The sequence below is a fragment of the Notothenia rossii genome (assembly GCF_949606895.1).
Source record: "Notothenia rossii genome assembly, chromosome: 8".
Lineage (NCBI taxonomy): Eukaryota > Metazoa > Chordata > Actinopteri > Perciformes > Nototheniidae > Notothenia > Notothenia rossii.
In genome coordinates this window covers 43,336,801-43,362,816 of record NC_136906.1, presented here as the reverse complement: position 1 = coordinate 43,362,816, position 26,016 = coordinate 43,336,801, and the positions used below count along the sequence as shown (strand labels likewise).

Below are 26,016 nucleotides of genomic sequence, written 5' to 3'. Positions count from 1 at the left end.
CTCACCACAGGGCAGGGACCAGGCCAGAGCCATCAGCAGGTCCCCCAGGTAGTTAGGGTGGCGCACCACCCCCCACCACCCAGACACCAGCAGACTCCTCCCTGTAGCTGTGGGGATGGTCTTCAGGTCTGCAGGGAGGCAGACACACAGAGGTTAATCAGATATGGACAAAGCAGTGAGTGTTTTGACATCAGCTGCAGGGAAACAGCAGAACTTACGGGAAAGTTGGGGGTCTGATGGGTTTCTCCTGAAGGCGTTCTTCACAGAGTTGGACTTTCTAAAGATGTAGAATCCAATAACTAAATGAGAGACAGAACATTTAATTTCAGTTTCGAAGCCGGAAAGGAAATGAACACTGAGATGTTAAGATCATCTATCTAGGATTTAACAGTTTTCTCTATCTAAGCTAGGTAAAATGGTGAGTGAATTTAATTTGACACTTACGTTTAAGTGTGACAATGGCAGCGAGGGCAGGGGGATTCAGCGGGGTGGGCCGGCTCACCAGGTAGTAAGCCTGCAGGGTGTAAGTGAAGGGCACCCACACCAGATCTCCAAACGCCAACATGAAGCCAAAACCATCGTGCATTAGGTCCATGGTGGTCAGGATGGCCTCCTGGACACACACAAAGAGTTTAGAAGTTGTTAACATGATAATCTATGTAATTGTTTTCTTTCTTTGTTCATGTTGGAGGGAACATGTTTGTGTGCTGTGTGTCATACCTCGTTCCAAAGGCCATCGGCCACGTAGAGCAGCTGGAAGAGGTTTACCAGGATCATGGCGTGAGAGGGAGCCTCCAGACCCTGCCGTTTCATCTCCGCCAGCGCCAGCGCAAAGTTGATCAGACACTAAACAATGACACACAAATCCAAAACAATAGTTTTTTTTTTGAGCATTCAGAAAGCTGTAACACCTGCCAACTCATTCAAGGCTTTAAAGACCAATGATGCTACATCAGAACAGCCCATGCATCTGGCAATGCAAATGCAATAACAACAAATAATCTTCCTACTTTGAGTGCTCGTTGGGTGTATTTTAAGACAAATGTTTTTTTTTGGTTTTCCGTGAACTCACCCAGCCAATCAGACCAGGGCGCATCTCGCAGAAGAATTTTAGATCAAAGTATTTGATTCGTGGATTGAGCTCACGTCCTTTGAAAAAGTCATAAGCCACATTTCCTGATGAAATAAAGAAAATAAATGAGACAGCTGAGCACAAAAGGAAAGAGTGAATAACAGCTGCATAAGGGAACTCACCAGAGCTGCCGCCCAGTGCCAGCTGCTCTGCAGCAGCGCGCCCAGAGCGGACGTAAAGGTAGCTGCTGAGCAGGACGGAGATCAGGAAGGAGGCCACAGCCAGCTGCAGGAAGTGGCTGTGGATGTATGTGAGGTCAGCACCTTGCTGCACCGCTGCTGCTACTGCCACACAACTCACCACCATGGCAAAGAAACCTGCACGGACACACAGTTAGATACGGTTGGGCAAGAAAAAGAAAAAAAACTTGAAATTCAAATAAAACAACAACCAAAGGGAGTGAGTGGTAGTGAAAACTCAATCCTTTTGTTTAACTGAGACTTAAGTGAAGTAAGGCTGGCATTTGGAGGCTCACCATTGGTTCTGTACTTCAGCCTCTCCCCAGAGCGCAGCGGCATGCCCTCGCTCAGCTAGAGACACAAACACATTTTGTTAAGTGTAGTTGGAGTTAACACATGCATGCTAAAATATATGGAGCCACTTGATAATGTCGCTGGTCTGTGTTTATTGGAGGCTTCTGTCCTCATCGTACTGGGGTGATTTTAAAGGTGACCAGGACTTCTATGAAACGACACACCTCAGCTTACTAGCTGTACTAATTGAACTGATAACTTAAAACAAAATAGAAATGTCATTGTAAGTCTTATTATTATCTTGTGTTTAAGATATCAAGAGAGCGATGACGCAGGATGCAAAGAACAGGAGCTCTGTGTTCCAGTGTAGCATCTGAGTCATTGTTACTCCTGCTCAGTGGCGTTTCTATATGTACAAAAGTGGTGGGGCACAGAAAACTTAGATGTCTATATATAAGCTTCTGCAGTGAGGTTCATGGCTGGTGAGGCACTGGCACTGACTCTTCAGGTTTACAAATATAATATTTTGACCTAAATCAAAATATAATATTATTTTCAAAAGCTTTTTTTGTCTGATGCTTCGATTAATTTTAAACAGACAGTTCAACAAAAGTATACCCAAAAAATGTAATTTTATCATTTAAATATTGAATTGTTCTCTCTTAGTAAGATCCCATTTTCAATAAAATTGCAGTCTTACCTTGACTTGAAGATGAAGTCCATTTGGCTATCCTTCTGGACAAAAATCTATATTACTTGTTTGTAAAAGTCCTCCTTATCTCCTTGTAGTTTCAAAAGTCATAAATCTAATCTATAGATTTATGATTCGAAAATTATAAAAGTAGGGTAGACATGTGGATATTATCCGGCTGAACAAAACGTGCATTTATCTAAGAGGTACGTTTCCCACAGATCTTATTTTGAGCTTTTTTCTAAAATCCTATGGAGAAATCTCATTGCTATTTGTGGAGGGAACCCATGCGCAGCTTACTTCCTGGTTTTGGGACGCGTCTCTCTCCCCCTCTTCACACACCACACTTTTCGCGGCACACGTACTTGCAGCCAATCAGCTCTGAATTATGTGAGATGACGTATGGTGGGGATGGCAGCTCACTGCCCCTATGGTCATTATTTTTTTGCCACACACATTAAATAGGACAATACTCTGAGCATGCGCAGTGTAGTTTTTACAGTCACCGTTCACTTAGACAGTGAGAGGGAGGGCATGATCGGGTTTTGTCCCACATGGCTCTAAACAGCTCAATAGGCACACACTGTAGACATTAATTAGACGAACACAGACTAAAACAACAATGTACAGAATAATCAGATGATTAAACATGATCTTAAAATATATTTTATATATATATATTTTTTTTTTTTGCATTTCTTTGTAATCATTATTTGTAATACTTTCTGCTGACACTAGGTGGGGCTGTGCCACCTGCCCCTAATGACCAGTCGCCACTGCTCCTGCTGAAGTTGAAACTGCCAGATGTATGTGCTGCGCCACGTGTTTTTCCTGTACCAGTGAATACACAGAGGCTTGATAGAAAAACTGTTACCATGATGATCACCGCTTCAGAACGATACCGAAGTGTGTGTAGAGGTCTCTTTTTACTCACCTTTCCAACGGGTAAGATGTAGAGCAGGACCTGGAATAAGATCCAGAGAACGACAAATCCAAGAGCCTTAGCATTCCAAAAGCTTTCAAGGGGGGGCCAAGGAGGGGGGAAGTTGGCGAGGCTGGGGTCTTCCTGGTTGACTTTGAGTACCAGGAAGAGAACCCAGGCTGGCAGGAAGAGCAGCCAGAAGTAAGCACCTGACACACACACACACACACACACACACACACACACACACACACACACACACACACACACACACACACACACACACACACACACACACACACACACACACACACACACACACACACACACACACACACACACACACACACACACACACACACACACACACACACACACACACACACACACACACACACACACACACACACACACACACACACACACACACACACACACACACACACACACACACACACACACATGAAGCTACTGCCTTTTCACTGAAAACAGGTATGCTCCCAGTAGACAAGGTATTATATACACACACATACTTTTTTAGTTAGTTGGTTTGTATAAATTATACTGAGTGGGCAGATTGGTAGAATTCTCTGCAGAACTATGCTACTGTCCTCTAAAAAAAAGTTGGCAGTCTTTGCTTTAAAGATCATCCTCCAGGCTACTGGATGTAGTTTCCTTAACATCCTATAACTACCTAGCTTCCCTCCAAAGTCAAGGGAAACGGAGGGGGGAGCAGCAGTTGCAGCCATCTTGGCCTCTCTTTCTTCCAGCTGCTCTGCTTTGGCCTCAGCTTTGCCATCTCCATCGTCCTTCCTGCGCCGCAGATTGTAGCGGCTTTGGTTCTTCTCTGGCTCTGACTTCTGAAGAAACAATTCGGACATAACAATCAAATTCAAAAGTTGCACAAGGTGTGGGCTAGCAAACTCAACAAAGTTCCTGCACACCATACAGGTTTGGTGACAGGTGCGGCAGTTTAAAATCTCTTGACTTAAAGGAAGCCAGGAGTCCTGTCCATCACATTTACACACGGTATTGCTCGTCAGACAAAACCACATACAGGTTGGGTGTATTTCTATAGGAGTTGAACCTGATAAATGTTTAGTGGGAACAAGATTTAAGGTAAAAAAAACAACGTATGTTATATGTTGATTGAAATATTCATGTTAAAATTAATTCTTGTTCTCTTCAATTTAAAATCTAAAATCATATACAAAGGATGATCTTGCAGTCGCTGCTCTCTACACCCTTTTCTGTCAAAGTCAATCTGTTGATGTAGTGAGGCTTTATTTTTTTCTTTTGCGGCACTATGACTGAGCTCCTGTTTTTCCTCAGAACGCTTCTTACAGAGGGTATCTAGGATTAATCATCGGGGCAAACGGACAACAATGAGAGCTGGCTGCTCTCGGGTCTGTGTCTGCAATCCTACTAACAAAAATTGAAGAACAGAGCTAGAAAAACAAGACAGTGTATTCATGTACACTTTTTTTTTTTTTTAAAGGATCACATATTCTACCACTGCACTTTCTGTAAATGTAGGAGCCTGCCAAGGCAAGGCAAGTTTATTTAAATAGCACCTTTCAACACAAGGCAATTCAAAGTGCTTTACAAAAATGAAAGACATTAACAGGGTATATGCAGGAATCCTGAAGTAAAATTGAATACCTTTTTTAAGACCCTTTCCATACATTTTAAGACCTCATCGCAACTTCGAGTTCTAACCGGTTACATTGGCGACACACTTTACTTCACATTTATTATATTAATTGTAAGATAGCACAACTAAACAGAGTGCAGACAGACTACTGAAGCCTCCTTTCCACATGAACTTCAACCTCTCTGTGAAGGTCACGTTTAATGCAGTATGCTGCTTTGTTGCTTCTGTAGACTGTGCTCTTTCATTCCAGTAAAACTCCTCAGAAACCATTAGAAACCACTATTTGACCAATAAACTATGAAATATATTAAACTTCGGTGAGCTTCAGCGGGCTAATGGGAGTTCCCTCACAAATATGCAGACCTCCACTCTCAGGACAGTTCCGGTGCACACCTCCACTCTCAGGACACCTCCACTGTCAGTACAGGAAGTGACGATTCTGACGAACACGTTTTTTTCCCCGCCCACCGAAGGACTCGGCTGATGGTCTGACGATTTTATTTCGTAACTAAAATACAAGATGTAACTAAAATACAAGATGTCGTCTTGCATTTTCAAGATATATATATATATGATTTTATTTCGTATTTGCATGCATTTCCTGTTTCGGAACTGTTACTGTAGCCTACTGATCAGAGGTTGCGTTAACCGAATATTTTCAGTCTATGACGGATTTTTTTTTTAACAATGACGGAAACATCTGAAAGCAGTCGGTCATTTTGACGGATTAGAACAAACTCGGAACAGCGCCAAAATTTCCCCGCAGCGAGGCTCCGGTGTTATGCATGCCTGCCAAAAAGGAAATGATACAGTTTCCAAACCCAACTTTGCCGTACAAATCATTGAAATGTCTGAGTTTTGGCTTTACACTGTGCGCACTCCCGCGAGGTGCAGTGGGCATGCATAACACGGCGCTAACAGTTCACGAGCGTGCGCCCCGCCCCCCGTTGACAGTTCACGAGCGTGCGCCCCGCCCCCTCGAAAGTTCACGACCGTGCTCTTCCCCCCCGCCCGGTTGACAGTTCTCTTTCTGATCCCCCCGCCCCCCAGAGTGTAAAAGCCGACGGAAATTTTACGATCCTGTCCGTCAAAATGACGGGCAGTGAAAAAGTTTAGCGCAACCTGATATTAACTACAATATAAGGTGTCCCTATATATACATGCGGCGGAGGTGGGGAGGTTCAGCTGGGAACCTCCACCCCGCTGCGGGACCCGTGGGACCCCTGGACGGTGCGTCTTGGTCACGCTTCATATCGGCCGGCCCGGGAAGGAAGAGACACGCAGAGTGGGGGAAGTCCCCCACCCCAACGCAGCACACCCTACCGGCCATCAGAGTCGAACCCGCAGTTCGGAGGAACCGACCGCCAGAGCACCGACACTAGGCCGGGCCAGCGCGGAGGCCCTCCGACAGTGGGTCGCGTTTGCCATTCGATCAGTGAGAGGAGAAAAATGCAACAAAAATGGTCACACACACGACACCCGAGACCGGGCAATGTCCCCGGTAGAAACCGGGTGAAATAACCAATAATAATAATAATAATAATAAAACCGGGGAAAATAGGGGGGAAAGTGAAAAAAAGTGGCCGAAAATAGGCACTTGTGAGGCGGGCAGAGTCCCCTGTCAACTCCCGTTACATTCCTCCATGGTGTCATTTGAGCGAAAAACTTTTACGAGAATCAGGCTGGGGGGGTCAAAAGGGCTTGACCAAGGCCGACCCAACGTGCACGGCGGGCGGACTCATCATCTCTGTGATGAGTCTCCATTGTGATTTGAAAAATTCCATCAAACGAGTCCTTCGGTGGGCGGGAGAAAAAACGTGTTTCTTCAGAATCGTCACTTCCTGTACTGACAGTGGAGGTGTCCTGAGAGTGCAGCATGCACCGGAACTGTCCTGAGAGTGGAGGTCTGCAGGCAGGCTCCCATGAGATCTGGGGAGGCGCTGCTATGGGAGGGGAAAAAACCTTTTTGACCGTTGGCGCTCATCAATCTTTGGCCTTGATGTAACAACATTCATAATTAAGTAAATGTAACAACGTTTTCACCCCGGTTACACCGATGTAAGTGATGAAAGTGGGGGATGTTGGCTTATCAGGCGCCCGCAGCTCACAGCCAAAGTGCGAGTGTGGGAGAGAGAGAGAGAGAGAGAGAGAGAGAGGGGGGGCGCACCTGTACCGGCGCTGTTGTTATTATAATCTGGTGCTAGCTGCGCTAACGGATATAAGAAGTAGATGTTTCTGCAACCATGGTGGAGGAGAGCTCTCCTGTCAGACTGAGAGGCTCAGTGGGGTAAAGGACTCTCTGAGTGTTTAGATCAGGGGTCGGCAACCTTTTTGATATGAAGTGCCATTTAAAAAAATTGTTATCAGCGTGCCAACTATCGAGAATTATCAAGGGGGGGGGGGGGGTGGGGGTTGAGGAGCTTAACGCTCGTCAACTATCAGCAGGAGGGCGGGGGAGCCTTGCTGCGGGGAAGCAGTGTCGCAACATACACGATGCCGAATTTAACAAACAAATGTAAGTAATTGGTTTAAACGGCATAATAATAAGGACGATCGTCCGTTCTGTGATTCTCCAGAGCACACATGTTATGATATTAGGGTCGCGTCGGGTCATGCAGAGTGAGATGAGATTGCTGTCCCTTTAAGAGAGAGAGATAGAGAGAGAGGGGTGTGGCTTGTGCATGTGTTTGTGGATGGTAGAGCGACAGTGAGCGAGCGTGTTTCTGGAAGTGAAACGGGAAAGCAGAAAAACAGAGGTCTGTGATGTATTTTGTGAAACAGAAGAACAGCTAAATAAATGCAACGGCCTCCCAAGAAGAGCTCGCCTCTCTCCAGTCATTTAAGCTAAAGTGGGTTATTGAACCTGAAGCTTGTTGCTTCTGCCCTCCTCGACTACGGTCTGGGAGCCGACAGGAAAGTTCAACACACAGATGGCCAGTCCGCCCCCTTTGTAGCATATTATTTCGATGAGAGATGAGCAGATCGCCACTGGGCTTTCAACTGAATGCACAGCCACGCAAAAACTGCGGCATTTGTACAGCTCCTTATGGGTACTGTAATTAGTGAAGTGCTTTCCTCCGTGTTGAAACGATCAGCACTGCACCACGGAGGAAAGCGGCAGAAAGTCACCTGGAGATAAAGAGAGCGGGGCTGCGTTGCGTGCATGGCCTCCTTCTGCAGGTAACGGGAGACGCGCTCTGGCGGTGGTCTGCTTCAGGATCCGAAAATACAATTTAAATATTTTTGCACACTTATTCCACTTATTCCTAGTTTGCCACTGGTTACGGTGCCGCGTGCCAATGCTGGCACGCGTGCCAGGGGTTGCCGACCCCTGGTTTAGATAGTTAATTTTAGTCTAAGTTATCTCAGTGGGTCTCAAACAAATATGTGTTTACCAATTATGTAAAACACATATTTCCAAGGCACTCCTTTATAATTATTAGGATAAGTAAAAAACAGGTTTGAATTCATTCCAATGTATACTATAGGACTGTAAACCAAAAATATCGTTTAAAGTTGGAGAGATACAAAAATATGCATAAATTAATTAATAAATGTTAACTAGGTAAAATAAGATATAAATGAACAACGAAAATAAAATAAGTTATTTATTTGTTATTGGCTATTGTAGATTATTGGTTATGTTCACATACTTATTTGATTATTAAAAGAAATATAAACCGATCTTTTTCATATGGGTGTTTAGAGTTGGACCCCCTAGATTAGGTCTCTAGTAATTGTGTGCTCAAAGTGCACCAGATTGAAGCATTTTACTTTAAAATGTTCAAAATAAAATCTTCCCGGGGGGGGCATACCCCCAGACCCCCTAGGGCAGGGGTGCCCACACTTTTTTGGCTGGTGAGCTACTTTTGAAATGACCAGCTAACCGAGGTCTACCAACCAAAAATAAAAACCCAAATTGCAAGGGTTGCTGAATAACACGTTTTATTTTTACATGGGATAACTACAATAGGGCTGCAACAAACGACTAATTTGATTATCGATTAATCTATAGATTAATGAAACGATTAATCGACTTTTCGGACTACTACTGTGTGCCTTGCACAATTTCTCAAACGCTCTTATTTAGCCATCAACTTTTAGATTTAGTTTGAGGTTGTTTTAGGCATGTGGAAACTAACAATGAAGACAATAAAGATGAATACTTGATTCAAAAATACATATATTATTAAATTAACTTAACAAATTGTGAACAAAATTAACATTGCTTTTTAATTTAAATTAAATAAATAATATTTCACATCAAAAGAAACAACAATGTTTTAACAAATCTTATTAAATAATCTGATGACAGAACTGGAAACAGAATAGCTGAAACTTTAACAAAATAAATAACTCAGTTACCTCTAATCATTAACCCATGTTTGTATAATGTAGTTAACTCCGTGTGTTGCTGCTAGCATACATAACACCTGACGTGGAAACGTTACTCGTGGATGGGGCTACAGAGCTACGAGAAAGACAGTCGAACCCGGGCATTCCTCCGTCTGAATGTGGTGCACTTTTGCTAAATGTTTAGACAAAGTGCTCGTGTTACCGCCCTTACATGCTAAACACTTTTGGTGACGAGCATTGTCCACCTCAAGACGGGTAACATGTAACCACACCTTGGAGCGCTTCTCTCCACCATCTCCTCCGTGTGTTGCTGCATGTAGCAGCTGCGTGTGTGTAAACTGCCCCGCCCCCTTGCAAACAGACGGGGGAGAGAGAGATCTCTTCTGGATTGGAAAGATAGAAAATACACCGACCATAGACGCATTTGTTTGTCTTTTTGCATGTTAGAAACGAGTTGGCGACACTAAGACAAAGAGATAATGTTTGTGTAGCAATAATACATGACCTTTCTCTTTCTCAACTCGCTACTCGGAGGGAAGTCGCTGTCATATGCCTTGTGAACACTCCGATAATGCCTCTCCACGTTACCTTTCTTTGGCAGAGCGATGCTTGCTTTACAAATAAGGCAAATAACCTTTGAATGTGACATCACAAAAAAAGATTCTCCCTCCCATTCTGTGTGGAAGTGGTATGTCTTTAGCTTTTTGCTCGTTCCCGCACTCATTTTGTTGTTTGTCTCTCCCGGCACTTGACTGATTTTGTATCGCTTTGCATTCTGTGTTAACAGACTGGAAAGCAATAGGTCGCTTTTTCTGTCAATCAAGTCAACTCCTGAATTAAGTGGCAGGGAGGCCAAAGGAGGAGGGATCAAAACCTGTTTTGTCTATTTTAACGGAGCTGGATTTTTTTTAATTTATGAATGACTCGCGATCTACCAGCATTGCCCCCGCGGTCGACCGGTCGACCGCGGTCGACGTACTGGGCACCTCTGCCCTAGGGGATAGGATGTGACGTCCACCCCCCAATTCAAACATGTTCATACAATACTGAATACATTTGAAGCCATTTTGACATCTATTACCTATGTCAATAAGTTTCTGTTTTTGTAGTGTATTTGTCTTTGTTAGAGATTTTTCATTTTTTCTTTATATAGAAAATCTCGCCTAGGGCAGCCAATTCGCTAGAACCGGCCCTGGTACTAGGCCTCAAGAGCCTTTCTTGTGCTGGCAGACTCATAGAAACAAATTGGCGGGGCGCACTTCGCACGTGCACACTAAAAAATTCCACGCGCTCCGCGCTCACATTCTGCTGTGCCCACATGCCTTAGCACCGCTGCTATGACTCCATCCTAGGGGAAACACTGAAGAGCATTAAGAAACATATTATAAAATGGGATTCAAAAACAAGCTGCAAGGGAGAGGAAAGGAGAGGCACATGTTTCGCCATGTGGCCGGCTCATGAAGCCCAATCTTGTGAGGGGAGCCTCTCAGCTGAAACCTCACACGGCCCCCCAACCTGCATGCATCATGACATTCCATCAGCTCCAACTTTCACTACAGGAGTAGTGCCAGGCAAGTTAGATGTTGCTTGTTTCTATGTAATAGTCTGAAGAACTCAATTAAACTCTCAACTCAACTGCCCTTCAACCTGAGAGAGAGAGCAGAAAAGCGTGTCAAGTTAACAGTGGTATTTATGCCTTCTAATGCAGCTGTGTTTACATGTTGGGCACATACTAAGGTTTTTGTGTGAGTGTATGTCCTGACTTTGTTCTTTGTTGATGGTCATGTGGGTACTGAGATGAACTGGCCAATGCGACTGCACCAATTATGCCTTTCTGAATCTTTCATTTGAAAAGAAATGTCCTTTTTTCAGACAGAAGGGAATTGCTTTAAATAAGAAAATACAACTCACCTCATTTACTTTGTTAGCAGGCTCATTGTCCTCTTTCTTGTCATGCTTTTTGTTGCCATTGTTCTCAGATGCCTTTGTCTGTTCCTGCTCATCAAACAATGGAGGGAGATTGATGGACATGAAAAGAGACAAAAAAGGGAAAACCGCCACGTGAGGAATAAGCAGAGTGAGCGTGAGAGGTTCTGGTCAAAATTCAGAACAACAAGCCACAAGGATGTGCTTTAGGTTGTGATGCTCTTTAATTTAGTAATTTAGTTAATGAAGAGCAGAGTGGAAATTACACAACTACAAATTAAATACTTAAATCCCATGTAAAATACTGACTGACTCACAGGGAGCCAACATTCCATAACTACATCTCACAGGTTCAAGTGAAACTATAGAAACAAAACAAATGCACTGTTGCCCAGTTCCAGTCAACACAGAATGTAGCTCAGATTGTGCCACACAATCAGTCTCTGCTTATGCAGCTGACACTTAGCAGGCACGTTTATCAAACTTCACACAAGCTTTATTTATTTTTTAAGTTTGAGAAGACAATAATGGCAGATATGAGTCAAGTTACTCTAAATAAGCCAATCAAAGAGAATTTATATTGAGCCGACAGGGGCGTACAACAAAGTCCTGTAGGCAGCAGAGTAGAACAGCATTACAGGATTACTGTGTGGCGTTTAACATTTACTGATGCTTTTGATATCAGTCGCAGGGACTGATATCCTGGGAATTATCTCTTTCTGTTCATCAGCTTCTGCAACCTAGTGCTGAATGAGTAGGTGGCACTCACCGGGGGAATTAGCCTGACTTCGAATGAATCCTTCAGCTTAGCATCTCTGCGAGAAGGCAGTGCACTCTCTGTGATAGCTGCAGCAGCAACGGCCGCCGCTGTGCACGAGGGCCGCGTGGTCCGTGCTGGGGAACGAGAGCGGCTGCGTCGACGGCCTGGTGATCGAGAACGAGAGCGGGAGCGAGGGCGCGACTGGAAACCAGCTGCACTCTGAGGGGAGACAGCAGATTACGAACATTGTAAACAATTTTACCTTGTTTTGTATTGGACAAGATATTTAAAAGAAGTCTGTCTTATCTTTTCTATAACGTATAGAAAAGACATATTGAAGGCCTCTCAATTCTCTAATTTCCTCTCCTCGGTCCTCCGGTAGTGACCCGGAAATGGATTTCAACGCGCCATGTTGAAGGACATCTCATTTCTCTAAATGCACATCGAGGATCGAGCATCGAGGAGGCTATAATCGAGGATACACTGATGGGTCCTCCACGGCTCCTCCGCGGATGTATTTCCGGCAACAGAGATGTTTCAAAGAGTCGTAACGCACGGCCGGACTTATCTCAGCCAATGACAGCTCTGCATGCATTCCCTTGATATTATTTTATTAACTGCTTTCATCCCGACGCGATGTTTACAGAGAGAACAGCTGTGAGGTCCGTGGCGAAAGCAGAGCAGTGTTTTAATATATATCACTCAGTGTAACAGGCCTACTCTCTTTATTTGTTTGCTGTAGTTTAGTAGATATCTACGAACAAAGAGTCCATATTTTTCTAAGACCATTTAGTGCTTCACATAATAAAATACACAACGGCTGTATCCTGATATATATTATATGCTTTAGGAGCTGTAGGTGTGTGTGGTACAGTGTGTGTGTGTGTGTGTGTGTGTGTGTGTGTGTGTGTGTGTGTGTGTGTGTGTGTGTGTGTGTGTGTGTGTGTGTGTGTGTGTGTGTGTGTGTGTGTGTGTGTGTGTGTGTGTGTATGTGTGTGTGTGTGTGTGTAGATGCGGCAGACAGACAGGTCTCAGTTGGTTTGGTGTCCTCTGCTTACTTTTAATACTTGTAAATAAAACTTTTGGCCCGTAATTTCAATTCCCCATTGTAGTGACCAGAGAGAGGTGGGGATATATCCAGTCTCTGATTGTGTTACGTTATTATGAGAGTGCTCTCATACTTATATATTTATATAAATATGTGAGTGCAGGGGTAAAATGCCACTGGAACTCCGGTTTGTTTTCCACAGACCTTATTTCCAGCTGTTTTCCAAAACCCTGTGGCGAAATCCCATTGCTTTTTGACGAGGGAACCAGCAGCTTACTTCCTGGTTTTAGGACGCGTCACTGGCTGCACCTTTCAATATGATGTCAATATAAACAAGGTCTTCTGTCGGCTCTGTACATCAATGCCCACCTATGCTGACAAGTAAGTGAAGAGTAGAAAATATAAAAGGTATTCGCTATAGGGAAATGTTCCAGCAGTTTAGGATAATGAAGGTTGTAATCTAATCTACTAAATAGCCATTACATTTCTAACTCCTAATGACAGGAAGGCAGAAAGCGCATTATACAAATAATAATACTCATAATAGCAGACATTTTTTAACAATGACCACAATATCATTATTTTTAATAAACCAAATATGAACAATCGAGGAAAATTAGGAAGAACTGATTATTCAAATGTTGTAGTACAAGTAGTAATCTAGTTGGTGCGTAAATTACTATTCCAACAAATGTTTTAATTTTCTTCATTATTAGTCGCTTTTTTTTTGATGAATGCTCCACCGGCCCGGAGGGCCAGTGGCATTTTACCCTTAATGTCTACCCCTGCACTCAGAGGTTTTCTAGCATTGTTTCTACATTCAAGCTTTATCCTGCCTTGGAAAACAATACTTTTTATTTTAAAAGCGTAATATATAATTGATCTGCCCGAGTAGAAATGTTCCGGGTTACATTCGTCGTGAACGCTAGTAGCAGTACACTCGGGTCTAACTGTTTGTTATGGGAGTCATGGTTTTTAGGGTTGCTTAAAGATATTCCTAATTAACCATTAGTCGTCACTTTAGGTAATAAATCGAGTTGGTGCACATTTATGATAATTTTCTTTGGCTTCACAAAATTCAATTCCAGGGCTGAGAAAAAGCGTTATCGTTATCACAGCATGGACGAAGAGACAATTCAAACTGCACCTGTAACGATTCCTAATGTGTGTCGGAACAAGCAGCAAGCTAACACATTAAACATTTAATTTATTCTTTCAACAGAGTATAGCATGAGTTATATCATCGTACACACAGCCTTTGAACGTGTGTCTTTATTTGTAACATACAGTGTTTCCCCTATATACAAATAGTGGCAGCGCAGCGCCGCTGCTGAAATATGAGCGCTGCTGCTAGGGGGCGCCAGCCAGGTACCCAAAAAAAAAATACAATTTTTTTTTTCTTTACTTTTTCTTAAAATAATAATAAGTGGCGACCCTTTTTCATTTTTGATTGTTTGTTATGTGGATTTGTAGTATTTGTGTTACTGGCGGCGACACAGGCGGTCGCCTAGGGCGCTAGATCTGGGGGGCGCTGCGCTGATAGCTCTGGGAGGGGAAAAAACATTTTTGACTGTTGGCGCTCATCCAAATGTTCGGCCTTGATGTAACAACATTCATAATTAAGTAAATATAACACCCTTTTCACCCCGGTTACACGTTTAATTTGCCCTGTACGGTGGGCGCTGTAAGTGATGAAAGTGGGGGATGTTGGCTTATCAGGCGCCCGCAGCTCACAGCCAAAGTGTGAGCGTGGTAGCGAGAGAGCGAGCAAGGGAGAGGGCGCACCGGTACCGGCGCTGTTGTTATTAGAAGCTGGTGCTAGCTGCGCTAACGGATATAAGAAGTAGATGTTTCTACAACCAGGGTGGAGGAGAGCTCTCCTGTCAGACTGAGAGGCTCAGTGAGGTTAAGGACTCTCTAAGTATTTAGATAGTTAATTTTAGTCTAAGTTATCTCAGTGGGTCTCAAACGTTTTGACCACAAATTATGTGAACACATATTTCCAAAGCACTCCTTTATAATTATTAGGGTAAATAAAAACTGGTTTGAAATCATTCCAATGTATACTATAGGACAGTTAACCAAAAATATTGTTTAAAGTTGGAGAGATGCAAAAATATGCATAAATAAATAAATGTTAACTAGGTAAAATAAGATATCAGTGTTTCCCCTATATACGAATAGTGGCGGCGCAGCGCCGCTGCTGAAATATAAGCGCCGCTGCTAGGGGGCGCCAGCCAGATACCCAAAAATGAAAGGTGGGGGGATGTTGGCTTATCAGGCACCCGCAGCTCACAGCCAAAGTGCTAGCGTGGTAGCGAGAGAGGGAGCAAGGGAGAGGGCGCACCGGTACCGGCGCTGTTGTTATTAGAATGTGGTGCTAGATGCGCTAACGGATATAAGAAGTAGATGTTTCTCTGTCAGACTGAGAGGCTCAGTGAGGTTAAGGACTCTCTGAGTATTTAGATAGTTAATTTTAGTCTAAGTTATCTCAGTGGGTCTCAAACGTTTTGACCACAAATTATGTAAATACATATTTCCAAGGCACTCCTTTATAATTATTAGGATAAATAAAAACAGGTTTTAAATAATTCCAATGTATACTTAACCAAAAATATCGTTTAAAGTTGGAGAGATACAAAAATATGCATAAATAAATAAATGTTAACTAGGTAAAATAAGATATGAATGAACAACAAAAATAAAATAAGCTACATTTATTTGTTATTGGCTATAGGTTATTGGTTGTGTTCACATACTTATTTGATTATTAAAATGTAAACCGATCTTTTTCAGAAGGGCGTTTTAGAGTTGTACCCCCTTGATCTGGGGCCGTATTCACAAAGGATCTTAGGGCTAAAAGTAGCTCCTAACTGGCGAATTTAGGAGAAACTCCTAAACATAATGGGCGTGTCAGTGTTAAATTTAGGACTCCTAATTTTATTCACTAAGAGCAATTCACAAAGTATTTTAGGCCTAAAAGTAGCACCTAAGTCTGGGAGAGCTTAAAAGTCCTCGAGAGGACTCCTAACTCAGTAAGACCTATTCACAAAGAATCTGAAAATGGCTGCGAGACGAAATGTTTTGGAGACAATGGAAGACTGTGAATTGATCAAGAGATATAGACTAAATTGTGAGGGTATCAAACTTGTTGTGGAATTAGTGCGGGATGCAATAACATCCCCGACTAACAGGAATAACCCGATTAGTCCGGAAATAAAATGTTTGGCAACACTACGATATTTAGCAACAGGGAAAATGCAACTTTGCAATGCCGACGATTTAGGAATATCGCAACCATCAGTCAGCCGTGCCATAAACCAAACCATCAACGCGCTCTCTAGACCACATATCATCCAACAGTTTATCCGGTTTCCTTTGGACAATCAACAACTATACAGGATCAAAGCCAACTTCATGGCAATTGCAGGTATGCCCGGTGTGGTCGGTGCTATTGACATAAAAATAATTGCGCCATCAAAAGATGAGGACGTGTTTGTCAATAGAAAGAAAGTACATTCCATCAACACGCAGATTGTTTTCATTCATCATGATAGGGGGACTTGAACGGCGGTATGGGCTGTTATTGAAAGTGTTTAAGTGCTGGAAATATGCTCATTGGATAATAGTTTGCGGGGTGCTTTTAATTGCCTCCTTGATTTAATGCAATTTACGTATTTTTATTGTTTGCTCTCTCTCTTTAACGTGCATATACAACGTCATTATCGTGGTCTGCACAAACTTGTCATCATGCGTGTATTCTGCTAACTGCACTGTCCATAACTATTTGATAGGAATACATTTCTAGCCTAGGCTATTTCCTTGTTTTAGTGGGATGTTGCGGATGAGTTTCAGCGAGACCGCGTGCTCTGAACAACCAATCACCGTACTGACCGCTTCTAAACTCATGCACGAGAATTGACGTAATCCATAGCAACGGCGCGTCACTCTTAGTGATTTATCCTTAGTATGAGTAGGTCTCAGCGGCTTTGTGAATAACTTTTAAGAAAAAACTCCAACGTAAAATGTTTTAGCGCGAGTTAGGAGCACTCCTAGCGGTAAGATAAAATGCTTTGTGAATACGGCCCCAGATCTCTAGTAATTGTGTGCTCAAAGTGCACCAGATTGAAGCATTTTGCTGAAAAATGTTCAAAATAAAAACCTAGAGGATGTGACGTCCACCCCCCCAATTCAAACATGTTCATACAATACTGAATACATTTGAAGCCATTTTTGACGTCTATTACCTATGTCAATAAGTTTCTGTTTTTGCAGTGTATTTGTCTTTTGTAGAGATTTTTCATTTATTCTTTACGCATGAAATGTCGCCTAAAATCTCACCTAGGGCAGCAAATTGTCTAGAACTGGCCCTAGAACTCAAGAGCATTTCTTGTGCTGACACATAGAAACAAATTGGCGGGGCGCACTTCGCACTAAAAAATTCCACGCGCTCCGCGCTCACATTATGATGGGCCCACGTGCCTTAGCACCGCTGCTATGACTCCATCCTAGGGGAAACACTGACAAACATTTTCAAGTATTTTTCAAATTTAAATAAAAAAGAACAAGCAAATAAATAATACAGAGCAAAGGGAAACTCTCAAAATTGCCAAAGCACATAAAGCTTCATCATCGAATGAAACTTAATAAAATTAGGAATGCACCGTTGCATGGCTCAGATATTGGCATCAGCTGATGAACGTTCTATTTACTTGGTACACTTCTCAACAAATATGGTGATTATACCACACCTTTATGAAGACTTGTCAATGAGAGATTCAGAATATAAATGATCTGATGATCTGTAGAGTCAAGACTTTATATTCTAACAATTGAATAGCAGTTGATGCTAAAAAACAGAAGAAACCAAATTGTGACATTATAATTAAGGGCAACTTGAATTGTGTATTGCAGAATGGCGACAGCCCTATTATTGGTTAACACTGTATATCAGGGGTGCTCAATACGTCGATGGCATGTTCCACTTGATTGACGTACAGGTAAGCCAGTTTGAGTTGTAGTGTGCCATACAGGTTCATGGAGTTATGAGGGGGCCTCACCTCCTCATCTGAAGCGTACTATTATGCGCTTATGCAGCGCATATAGTGTAAGGGCGCCACAGTTTATCTGCCATTTAGTCCACTAGCACCCACCCCCCCCCCCCCCCCCCCCCCCCCCCCCAACGACACAGAGTGGGCAGGGGCGGTAGATCATTTGGGCGTGGTCATTTTAAAAGTAGCTCCCAAGCTGAAAAAGTGTGTGCACCCCTGGTGTATATGATAAAGCTTTAATTACCTTACAATATTTGATAAGGGGTTATCTCCCTAAAGGTGCGACCTGTGTCACCTAGAATTGTATATCAAAGCCGATAATAACAAAGACACTTACACAAAGTAATGTTTCATGAAAGTGTGAAAAGACAGTTTGTAAGTTATTTTGTGACCTTTATGTCTTGCTCCTTGAGTTCCAGCTCAGTGCCGTCCTTGTAGATGACAGTGTAAAGCTGGCTTTTGGCATCAAAGTGAAGCACCTTCACCTCATAATACAGGCTGCTGCCAGGCCAGCGGCCCATCACCATGTCCCCTCTCTGATACTTCACAGTAGGCATCTTTGTTGACCTAAGAAAGAGTGAGAGACACAAGGTAGATTATAAAGCAGAAGATAGCGTGAAAAGGGGACATAATTAGAAGGGTAAAGATTAGGACAGCAAAAATACAAAGGCAAAGACATAAGAGTAGATAAGGAATATAAAAGAATGTAGGCTGGATTTTAGATTTTTATAGTGAAAATAAAAGCTAGAGAAAAATCCTACATTAGGAATCATATACATTAAAATATGTATTTAGAACTCTGTCAAAGCAGAGCTAACCTAATTTGCAAGGCATTGTCATTATGTTCCCACACAGTGCACTGAAGCGCATTATGAATCTGTTTTTATAAGATAAAAAGGATCTGGACATTCACCAGTGGGGTTTTTAACTGACGTTTTTTTTGTCGAAGGAGAGAACATCAACATTTCTTCAGCTGGTGTCAACCACAGACCTTATTTCAGGCATCCAACCAAAAAAGACTTGCTCTGAGAAATACGGATAAAATGCTATTCTCACATTCTGATTCAACTCTGTTTGCTTATCTGTCAATCAGAAAACACACATTGCTATATATATATATATATATATATTTAAATATTATCATATGGAAAAAAATATCATCATATTTATTAACAGTATTAGAATTAAACCAAATAAATCATTAAAAGGTATCAAAAACCCCATCATTGTTATTTTTATCTTCAAGTTTAAAATGTGTCTGTGTTCCAGTATTATTTTAAAAACATCCAAACATACTTCAGTAGCTAACATGACTGTATGTGCACCACTGGACACAATGAGGTGGCCAATGCCAGCTCAGCATTATGGACCTTAGAGATCAGGAAGGCTCAGTGTGTAGAACTGCTGACAGCTCTGTCTCTGTAGGGTACCCCAGCTGTCTGTCTGACTCCCACTCCCTCAACTGTTAAGTTCGTCAAATCTAGCAGCCACTTTAACAAAACCAAAAGATTTAAAATGATTATAACAGCTGCTCAGTGTTACTATGAGACAAACATTAAGTTTATTCGACAAATATTATTATTTGCAATGCTTTAGAAACCAACACTTGAATAATAGCTAGGGATGCACCTTTGCATTGGCAGGACATCGGCCAATGTTCGCACTACTAACTGCCGTCAGCACATCGGTAAAAAACGGGACATTCGCTAATGGTTATACATTTTGCTGGGCTCCTCTTCTAGCACTGTAGAAGAGGACTTGTCATTATTTCAATAATGAAGGCATAATCTACAGTCTGACTAACGGCCTGTCCACACACAGGCATGAAAAAAATCTTGAAAAATCTTGATGCTGGGCGTGTCTGAAGCTTGGTGATTTTTTGCGAGCAACGCGACCAACAACCAATCACATGAATCTCCCGCCCCCGAAATACAAAGCAATAGCAATGTTAAAGCGAAGTAAACTGGATATAAACTCCCCAAACAGGCGAAAACCTACCAGTTTCACCCACTGTCTCTGCCACCTCCCTCCATGCCTGGTTCCTCCGGTTTTTATCCCGGTAAATAGTTCTGGTCGTAAAGAACCGGGTGATTCGATTTGATTGACAGGATTTGATTGGCTGATGCCAGCTTCGAAAGCATCGGGAGCATCAAAAGTTAAACATTGCTCAACTTTTGATGCTCACGATGCTTACAAAGCCATGCTCCGCTCCCCACAATGCAGTTCGGCGAAGATTAAAAATCTTCTACCTCACCCCATTCAAGTGAATGGGCGAAGCTTTGAAAGATTTTTTTCATGCCTGTGTGTGGACGGGCCGTAAGAGTGATCTGCAGAATCTTTAATGTCATTGGCGGTGCAGTAAATCCCTTTTCCAAGTGACTTTGCCACCGCCAGAGCCTATGTGCAATGTGTTAGAAATGTTTGATTATTTGCACTTCTTAACACAGTGCATGACATTAAGAATTTTTCTGTGGGCCATCTAAGCTAATTTACAGATGGCCCTGAGCCCAATAGAGATTGCCCTGAAAAATGCGCGCGGACGAAATGGCACGAAGGGTTTGGGGGGCCTCCCCCTAGAACATTTAGATTTTTCCAGGTCTTACTGGTCTTACAGGTCTGTTGCATTCTCTAAACTGAATTATAAGATGAACCACCACAATATTATATATGGTACAATTTCAATTTTATTCTTCATTTCACTTGTTTGTTTGCTCTTGTTTGCTCGCTTGCATGCCCTGCATAGCTATAAGAAATACTTAAGTTGTTGGTCAAGACACTTTCCATCTGATGAAGGCAAATGCCTTCCCAGATGTAAAAAAGTAGAAAACATTACATTCAGTTATAACTGCCAAAACAAACATTATTTACACTATTATGGACCCTGTTAAAAATGTTTCTAATGTTATCTACTGTAAGTTGGTCGAATGAATGCTTCCTCATCCGGAAGCTGACCGAGCAGACCCGAGCAGCAGTCGAGAGGAGCCGAGCGCATCCGCGAAGGACACAACATGGTGACGTCGGAGTTCCCGTTAGCCGGCAAATCTAAATCTCTTCGGTCAAAAAATGTCCCTTTAGCGCAATACCGCTTCAGTTGCGCCACTTATGTGACAGACAAGTAGAGTATGTGACAGACAATAATAGTCAATTCTAATGTCTAACACGTAATTTGGAGAAAGAGATCCTGTCTGGGTTGATTGTGCGTGGATCTGTTGGTAATGCCTCGGGGTTCCGGTGGGCATGTAAACAAATGCATAATGCTGCACTATACTTTGTGGCCTCACCCGGTTGCATAGCGACACTTATTTTGTAGGTGTCTTTTAATAAGCAGGTAGTCATATCATTAGCTAGAACTAGCTGGATCTGATCGATATGGACATAAACGCGAGTGAAGTCTAATCTTACGGGAGAGAGAGATCAGCTGCTGCTGACGAGTCGACACGCAGCTCTGCATGATCACATGCAGCGGTGAATAGACAAAACACACACTTCAGGTTAGAATATCACTCGTAGCTATTTGAATTACCTCTCAAACTACCTAAACTAGTTATAGATATGTTGAGTTTTACTGTCGGGTCACTCATTACTGGATCCGCGAGCTGCATGATACTGGCATAATAGATTGCCCGACCGGGCAACCAGCAGGTGAGGCTTCATTGCCCGAGCTAAATACTAGATGGCCCCGGGCCATCGGGCAGTCCTTAATGTCGAGCCCTGTAACAACAAGTGTAGCTCACTGAATGAGAGCTTCAGCAGAGCAGGTTAAGCTCTCTGCTGCTGACAGCTTAGCCACCGACCTTAAATGACTAAATCCTGACAGCAGTCTAAGTTCCATTGGTTAACACTGCGCTCTGCTTCAGTGAATGGCAGGCAGCGTTCACAAACTGCTTACCATTAGTTGCTATTGCGATTGTCACCCTAAAGCACTGGTCGCCAACCAGTCGATGGCGATCGACCGGTCGATCGCGAGTGTGGTACGGGTAGATCGCGGACCGTTAAAAAAAAAAGTAACAAAAGAAAGAAAAATTAAATAAAAATAATAATGTTTGAAAAATACGTTTTTAGATGTAAACCTATCATCCACCAACCCGTTAGCAGGTGCCACTTGATTGACGTATATTTGAGACACCTCAATAATATAATACATTAATCGTGCTTTACGTGAACCTCATCATGACACAAGAGAGGACGGCAGGACTGCAATTTCCCGTGTTCAGTGAATGCAACAGAGGCAAGTCACCAGACCAATCAGAGAGTTGCATGGAAATACACGTGTGCTTGTGTCATTCAAGCTCGGCTCTGTGTGTGTGTGGCAATAGCGCATTTAGGCCCAATCCCAAACCACTCCCTCGACCCTACCCCCTGTAGCCACACTCGCAGCTCAACGAGGCTCCCTTCTGTCAGATGGAGGGAGTAAATACAGCGGCAAGCTTTGGGACGGCCTCCCCTCTCTCCGGCAGAAACAGGAAATGCCCTAACTGTATGTAACAACGGTTTCAAATCGGATCTTAGACAAAAAATTATCGGCCGAAAATGGTTAAAAAGGCCCTTTCGGCCCGAAAAAATATCACCGAATGTCAGAGAACAGGGTTACGTTGGTAAACTAACGTGTTGTTGTGATGACGTAATCAAAACGCGGCGACAAGCACGGCGCGCGACCATGCTCGCGGCTGGCTCACAGCCAACATGTCTGCCGCTTGGAGATATTTAAAAATATCAGAGAAAGAGGCGCGGATTGCGATTTGTAAAACGTGTTCAGCTGACATTTCTCGAGGAGGTGTAACTGCAAAGACTTTCACCACTTCGGGATTACTCCACCACTTGAAATCAAAACACCCGGACAAATATGCGGAGTAAGATCAAATCACAAGCACTGACAGCGAGAGACTGTTCAGTGCTGCCTCTCATGTGCTTGATGAGAAGAGGAATGGCTGATAAATCAGAGAAGCTACTGTTCATTAAAAAGAACCTCCTGCTTTTCCTTAATAAGTAGACAAGGCTGGCTTATCATAAGCTTATCTAGTTCTACATGTCTACTCTATACCCACTTTCCTGAACAATTTTTATTGTGAGTTATAATTCACCATCTCAGGTTATCATTAGGGGGAAATGATAGCAGCACAGTGTTCAATATATTGTACTTTCGGTATCTAAATGATACAATGTTGTTTACATTGCTCATGAGGACAGACCACCTTATTTGCAGATTCTTGAAATTGTAATTTAATTTGTAATTGATTGTGGATTTTGAATCCAGTTTTCACTTTATGTATCTTTATTAGGGCCGGGACTCGATTAAAAAAATTAATCTAATTAATTACAGGCTTTGTAATTAATTAATCGCAATTAATCGCATTTTTAATCACATATAAATATTTGACCTGAGAACAGTGAGAAGCAATTTTTTTCACATGGATTTTAGTATACCATTGAATAATGACTGAATACATAAGCTTAAGCGACAAAACATTGTTTTTGTTTTTTTACGGTAGTCCTTAACCAAGACCAACAGAAAAGTGAAATGTTTGCCATAAAGTGTAGCAATAGCATATTTAGGAATATAGTACATTTCAGAGATTCAGGTAGCCTATAGGTAGGTAGACCTTCTGTAAACTATAACACTTTGTTTTTTAAGTATAACACAATACTTTCAAGTAGATTCAGAACATTGGAAACCCTGACTATTAGAAAACATCTCTCTGTTGCTTCAGAGGCCATAACAGACTTTGTTGATTTACCAACAGTTGATTTAAAAAATCTAATACATTTCAGTCCAACTCTGTCAATAACCTTGGCCAAAACAATAAACAGTTCAACATAAAGTGCAAGTTGCACCAACAACGTAATAAATAGTTCAACATAAAGTGTACCATTTAAAATAAAATAAAAAAGTGCCAGTGATTGACCTCAATCCCTCCTATTCTTCCAATATCCTGATGAAAAATAAAATCTCTCTGTTGCATAGGCCACTGTTTGATCAACGCGAATTGGGTGTGGGTCCTTGTACTCCGAGTCGGGCTAACGTCCACGCTAGCTGCTATAGGTTTTGCATTGAGGTGATACTTGAGGCTTGATGTGCTGCGGTGATATGTAAATTCCTTTTTGCATAATTTGCAAACAACCGTGCTCTTATCGATGCTTCCATCCGTCCGTTTTTTAAAACAAAAATGTCCCATCCACGGGGCCAACCAAAGCGGTCTCATCAGCTTGTTCGTTCATGTTTGACTATTGTTCACTGTGGTTTGTTGTTGTTTGAAATCATTAACGTTAGTTTGTGCTCCAGTATAATTGGTACCCCTGAAACTCATCCAGTGAGAAACGTTCCGCGGTGCAAAAATAAGTGTGATTAAAATGCGTTAATTTTTTTAACGCGTAAATTTTTGTGTAATTAATTAATCTTAATTAACGCGTTAAAGTCCCGGCCCTAATCTTTATACAATGTTTACTACTTTGCTTATGAGGAGAGACAGCCTTATTTACAGATTCTTGATATTCAATTGTAATTTCATTTGTAAATAGTTACATTCATGTGGATTTATCCAGTTTGAACATTTGTATGCATGCACTTATAGGTGCATTTGTTGTTGTTGAATGCCTGGCTGTTAGTCTTTATTTACACTATTTTATTGTAGGCCAACTGGCCTAGATGTTTATGCAGTTTTAGAGCAGCTTGGCTTTGTTCTGAATGCACTTTGTTGTAGTTATCCTACAGAGAAAAGAAAATGAGCTTGACTTGGAATTAATGTACTGTATGCATTCAAAAGTGCTGAATAAATGTTTTATGGACACATAGTGATTATTATTTACGGTAAGTTAAGTTTTGCCATAATCATGTCTTTTTCCATAATCAGGTAGCTGAACAACATTGGTAAAAAATGTATACATTATATATATATATATATATATATATATATATATATATATATATATATATATATATATATATATATATATATATATATATATATATATATATATATATATATATATATATATTTCTATTCATCATTTTCGGCCTTTCGGCATTCGGCCAACTCTTTCCTATTTTCGGTATCGGTTTCGGCCAAGAATTTCCCATTCGGTGCACCCCTACAAAAAATTTAAATTAATAACTCAAATAAAACTCCAAACATCTTTAATTGTGCTCTTTTAGTTTTAAACCTGATGTTTATAAGCTTCTTAGTTTGTGCAACAGTCTGTAAATATACACAACTTTATAATAAAATGCACACATTTACCTTTTTCTAGACTAAACACAGGTATGATGATGATAAGTTAAAAACGTATGAGGTTATCATGAGGTTGTTAAAATCGCAGTTTATCAGTGGATGTTTGCTGGAACTACTTGTAAACAGCGTGTTTCCTGACGGACACACACAGCGTTGAGACCGGTCAGATAGAGACCGGTCTCAAGTCAGCACCGATGCAGACTCGCTGTTTTAGGGCTTGATAGCCCACTCCCCCTCCACACCGCTCCACACTCGTTGGTTTGGAACAGCCCTCAATATGGCGGACCCTCCGCGTGAACGCGCAAACGGAGGGGTAGGGTGTAGGGGTAGGGGTTGGTTTGGGAATGGGCCTTATGACGCATTTCCACTGCAGCGGGTAGCCCCGTTTAAGCGTCCTTAAATCGTCCAGGCCAGTTTTTGGTGGCCTTTCCATATAGCGTAGCACCGGCTAGTGGGTACTTTTTCCCTTTTTTTCCGGCCCCATAAAATCGTGGTTCTATCAGGCCAGGGCCAGGGCTGAACTAGTGACGTCAACACATTCGACTGCTGATTGGTCAGAGAATCGTCACAAGATTGCGCGCAAGATCATCCCTAGCGTCGCATATATATCTAGATGCAAGCTTGCAGCATTTTTATACACAGCATTTTTGTAAACGGAGAAGCAACAAAAATGGCAACGTCAAAGAAAAGCACACCGTGGTCGACCGAGGAGGTGACGACGTTCCTACAACGTTGGGGATGATCAAATCCAGCGGGAGCTCGACGGAACAACTCGAA

At 42.2% G+C, this 26,016-nt stretch overlaps 1 protein-coding gene across 2 annotated transcripts in view; it reads right to left on the bottom strand.

The window, feature by feature from the left end:
- Positions 1–26,016, bottom strand: part of lbr (lamin B receptor) — a 41,393-nt gene that overhangs the window by 8,179 nt on the left and 7,198 nt on the right. Inside the window, exons 2-13 of one of the 2 annotated variants that reach the window (XM_079644017.1) lie at positions 18,406–18,580; positions 11,924–12,133; positions 11,140–11,223; positions 3,913–4,078; positions 3,231–3,427; positions 1,608–1,662; positions 1,255–1,449; positions 1,073–1,176; positions 721–846; positions 445–613; positions 219–299; positions 6–128 (exon numbers count right to left, since the gene is read on the bottom strand). In XM_079644017.1, the coding sequence (XP_079500143.1) occupies positions 6–128; positions 219–299; positions 445–613; positions 721–846; positions 1,073–1,176; positions 1,255–1,449; positions 1,608–1,662; positions 3,231–3,427; positions 3,913–4,078; positions 11,140–11,223; positions 11,924–12,133; positions 18,406–18,570 (1,675 nt within the window). In that variant the 5' untranslated portion in view covers positions 18,571–18,580. The remainder of the gene's footprint in view (positions 1–5; positions 129–218; positions 300–444; positions 614–720; positions 847–1,072; positions 1,177–1,254; positions 1,450–1,607; positions 1,663–3,230; positions 3,428–3,912; positions 4,079–11,139; positions 11,224–11,923; positions 12,134–18,405; positions 18,581–26,016) is intronic. The other variant, XM_079644018.1, reaches the window with a different exon arrangement.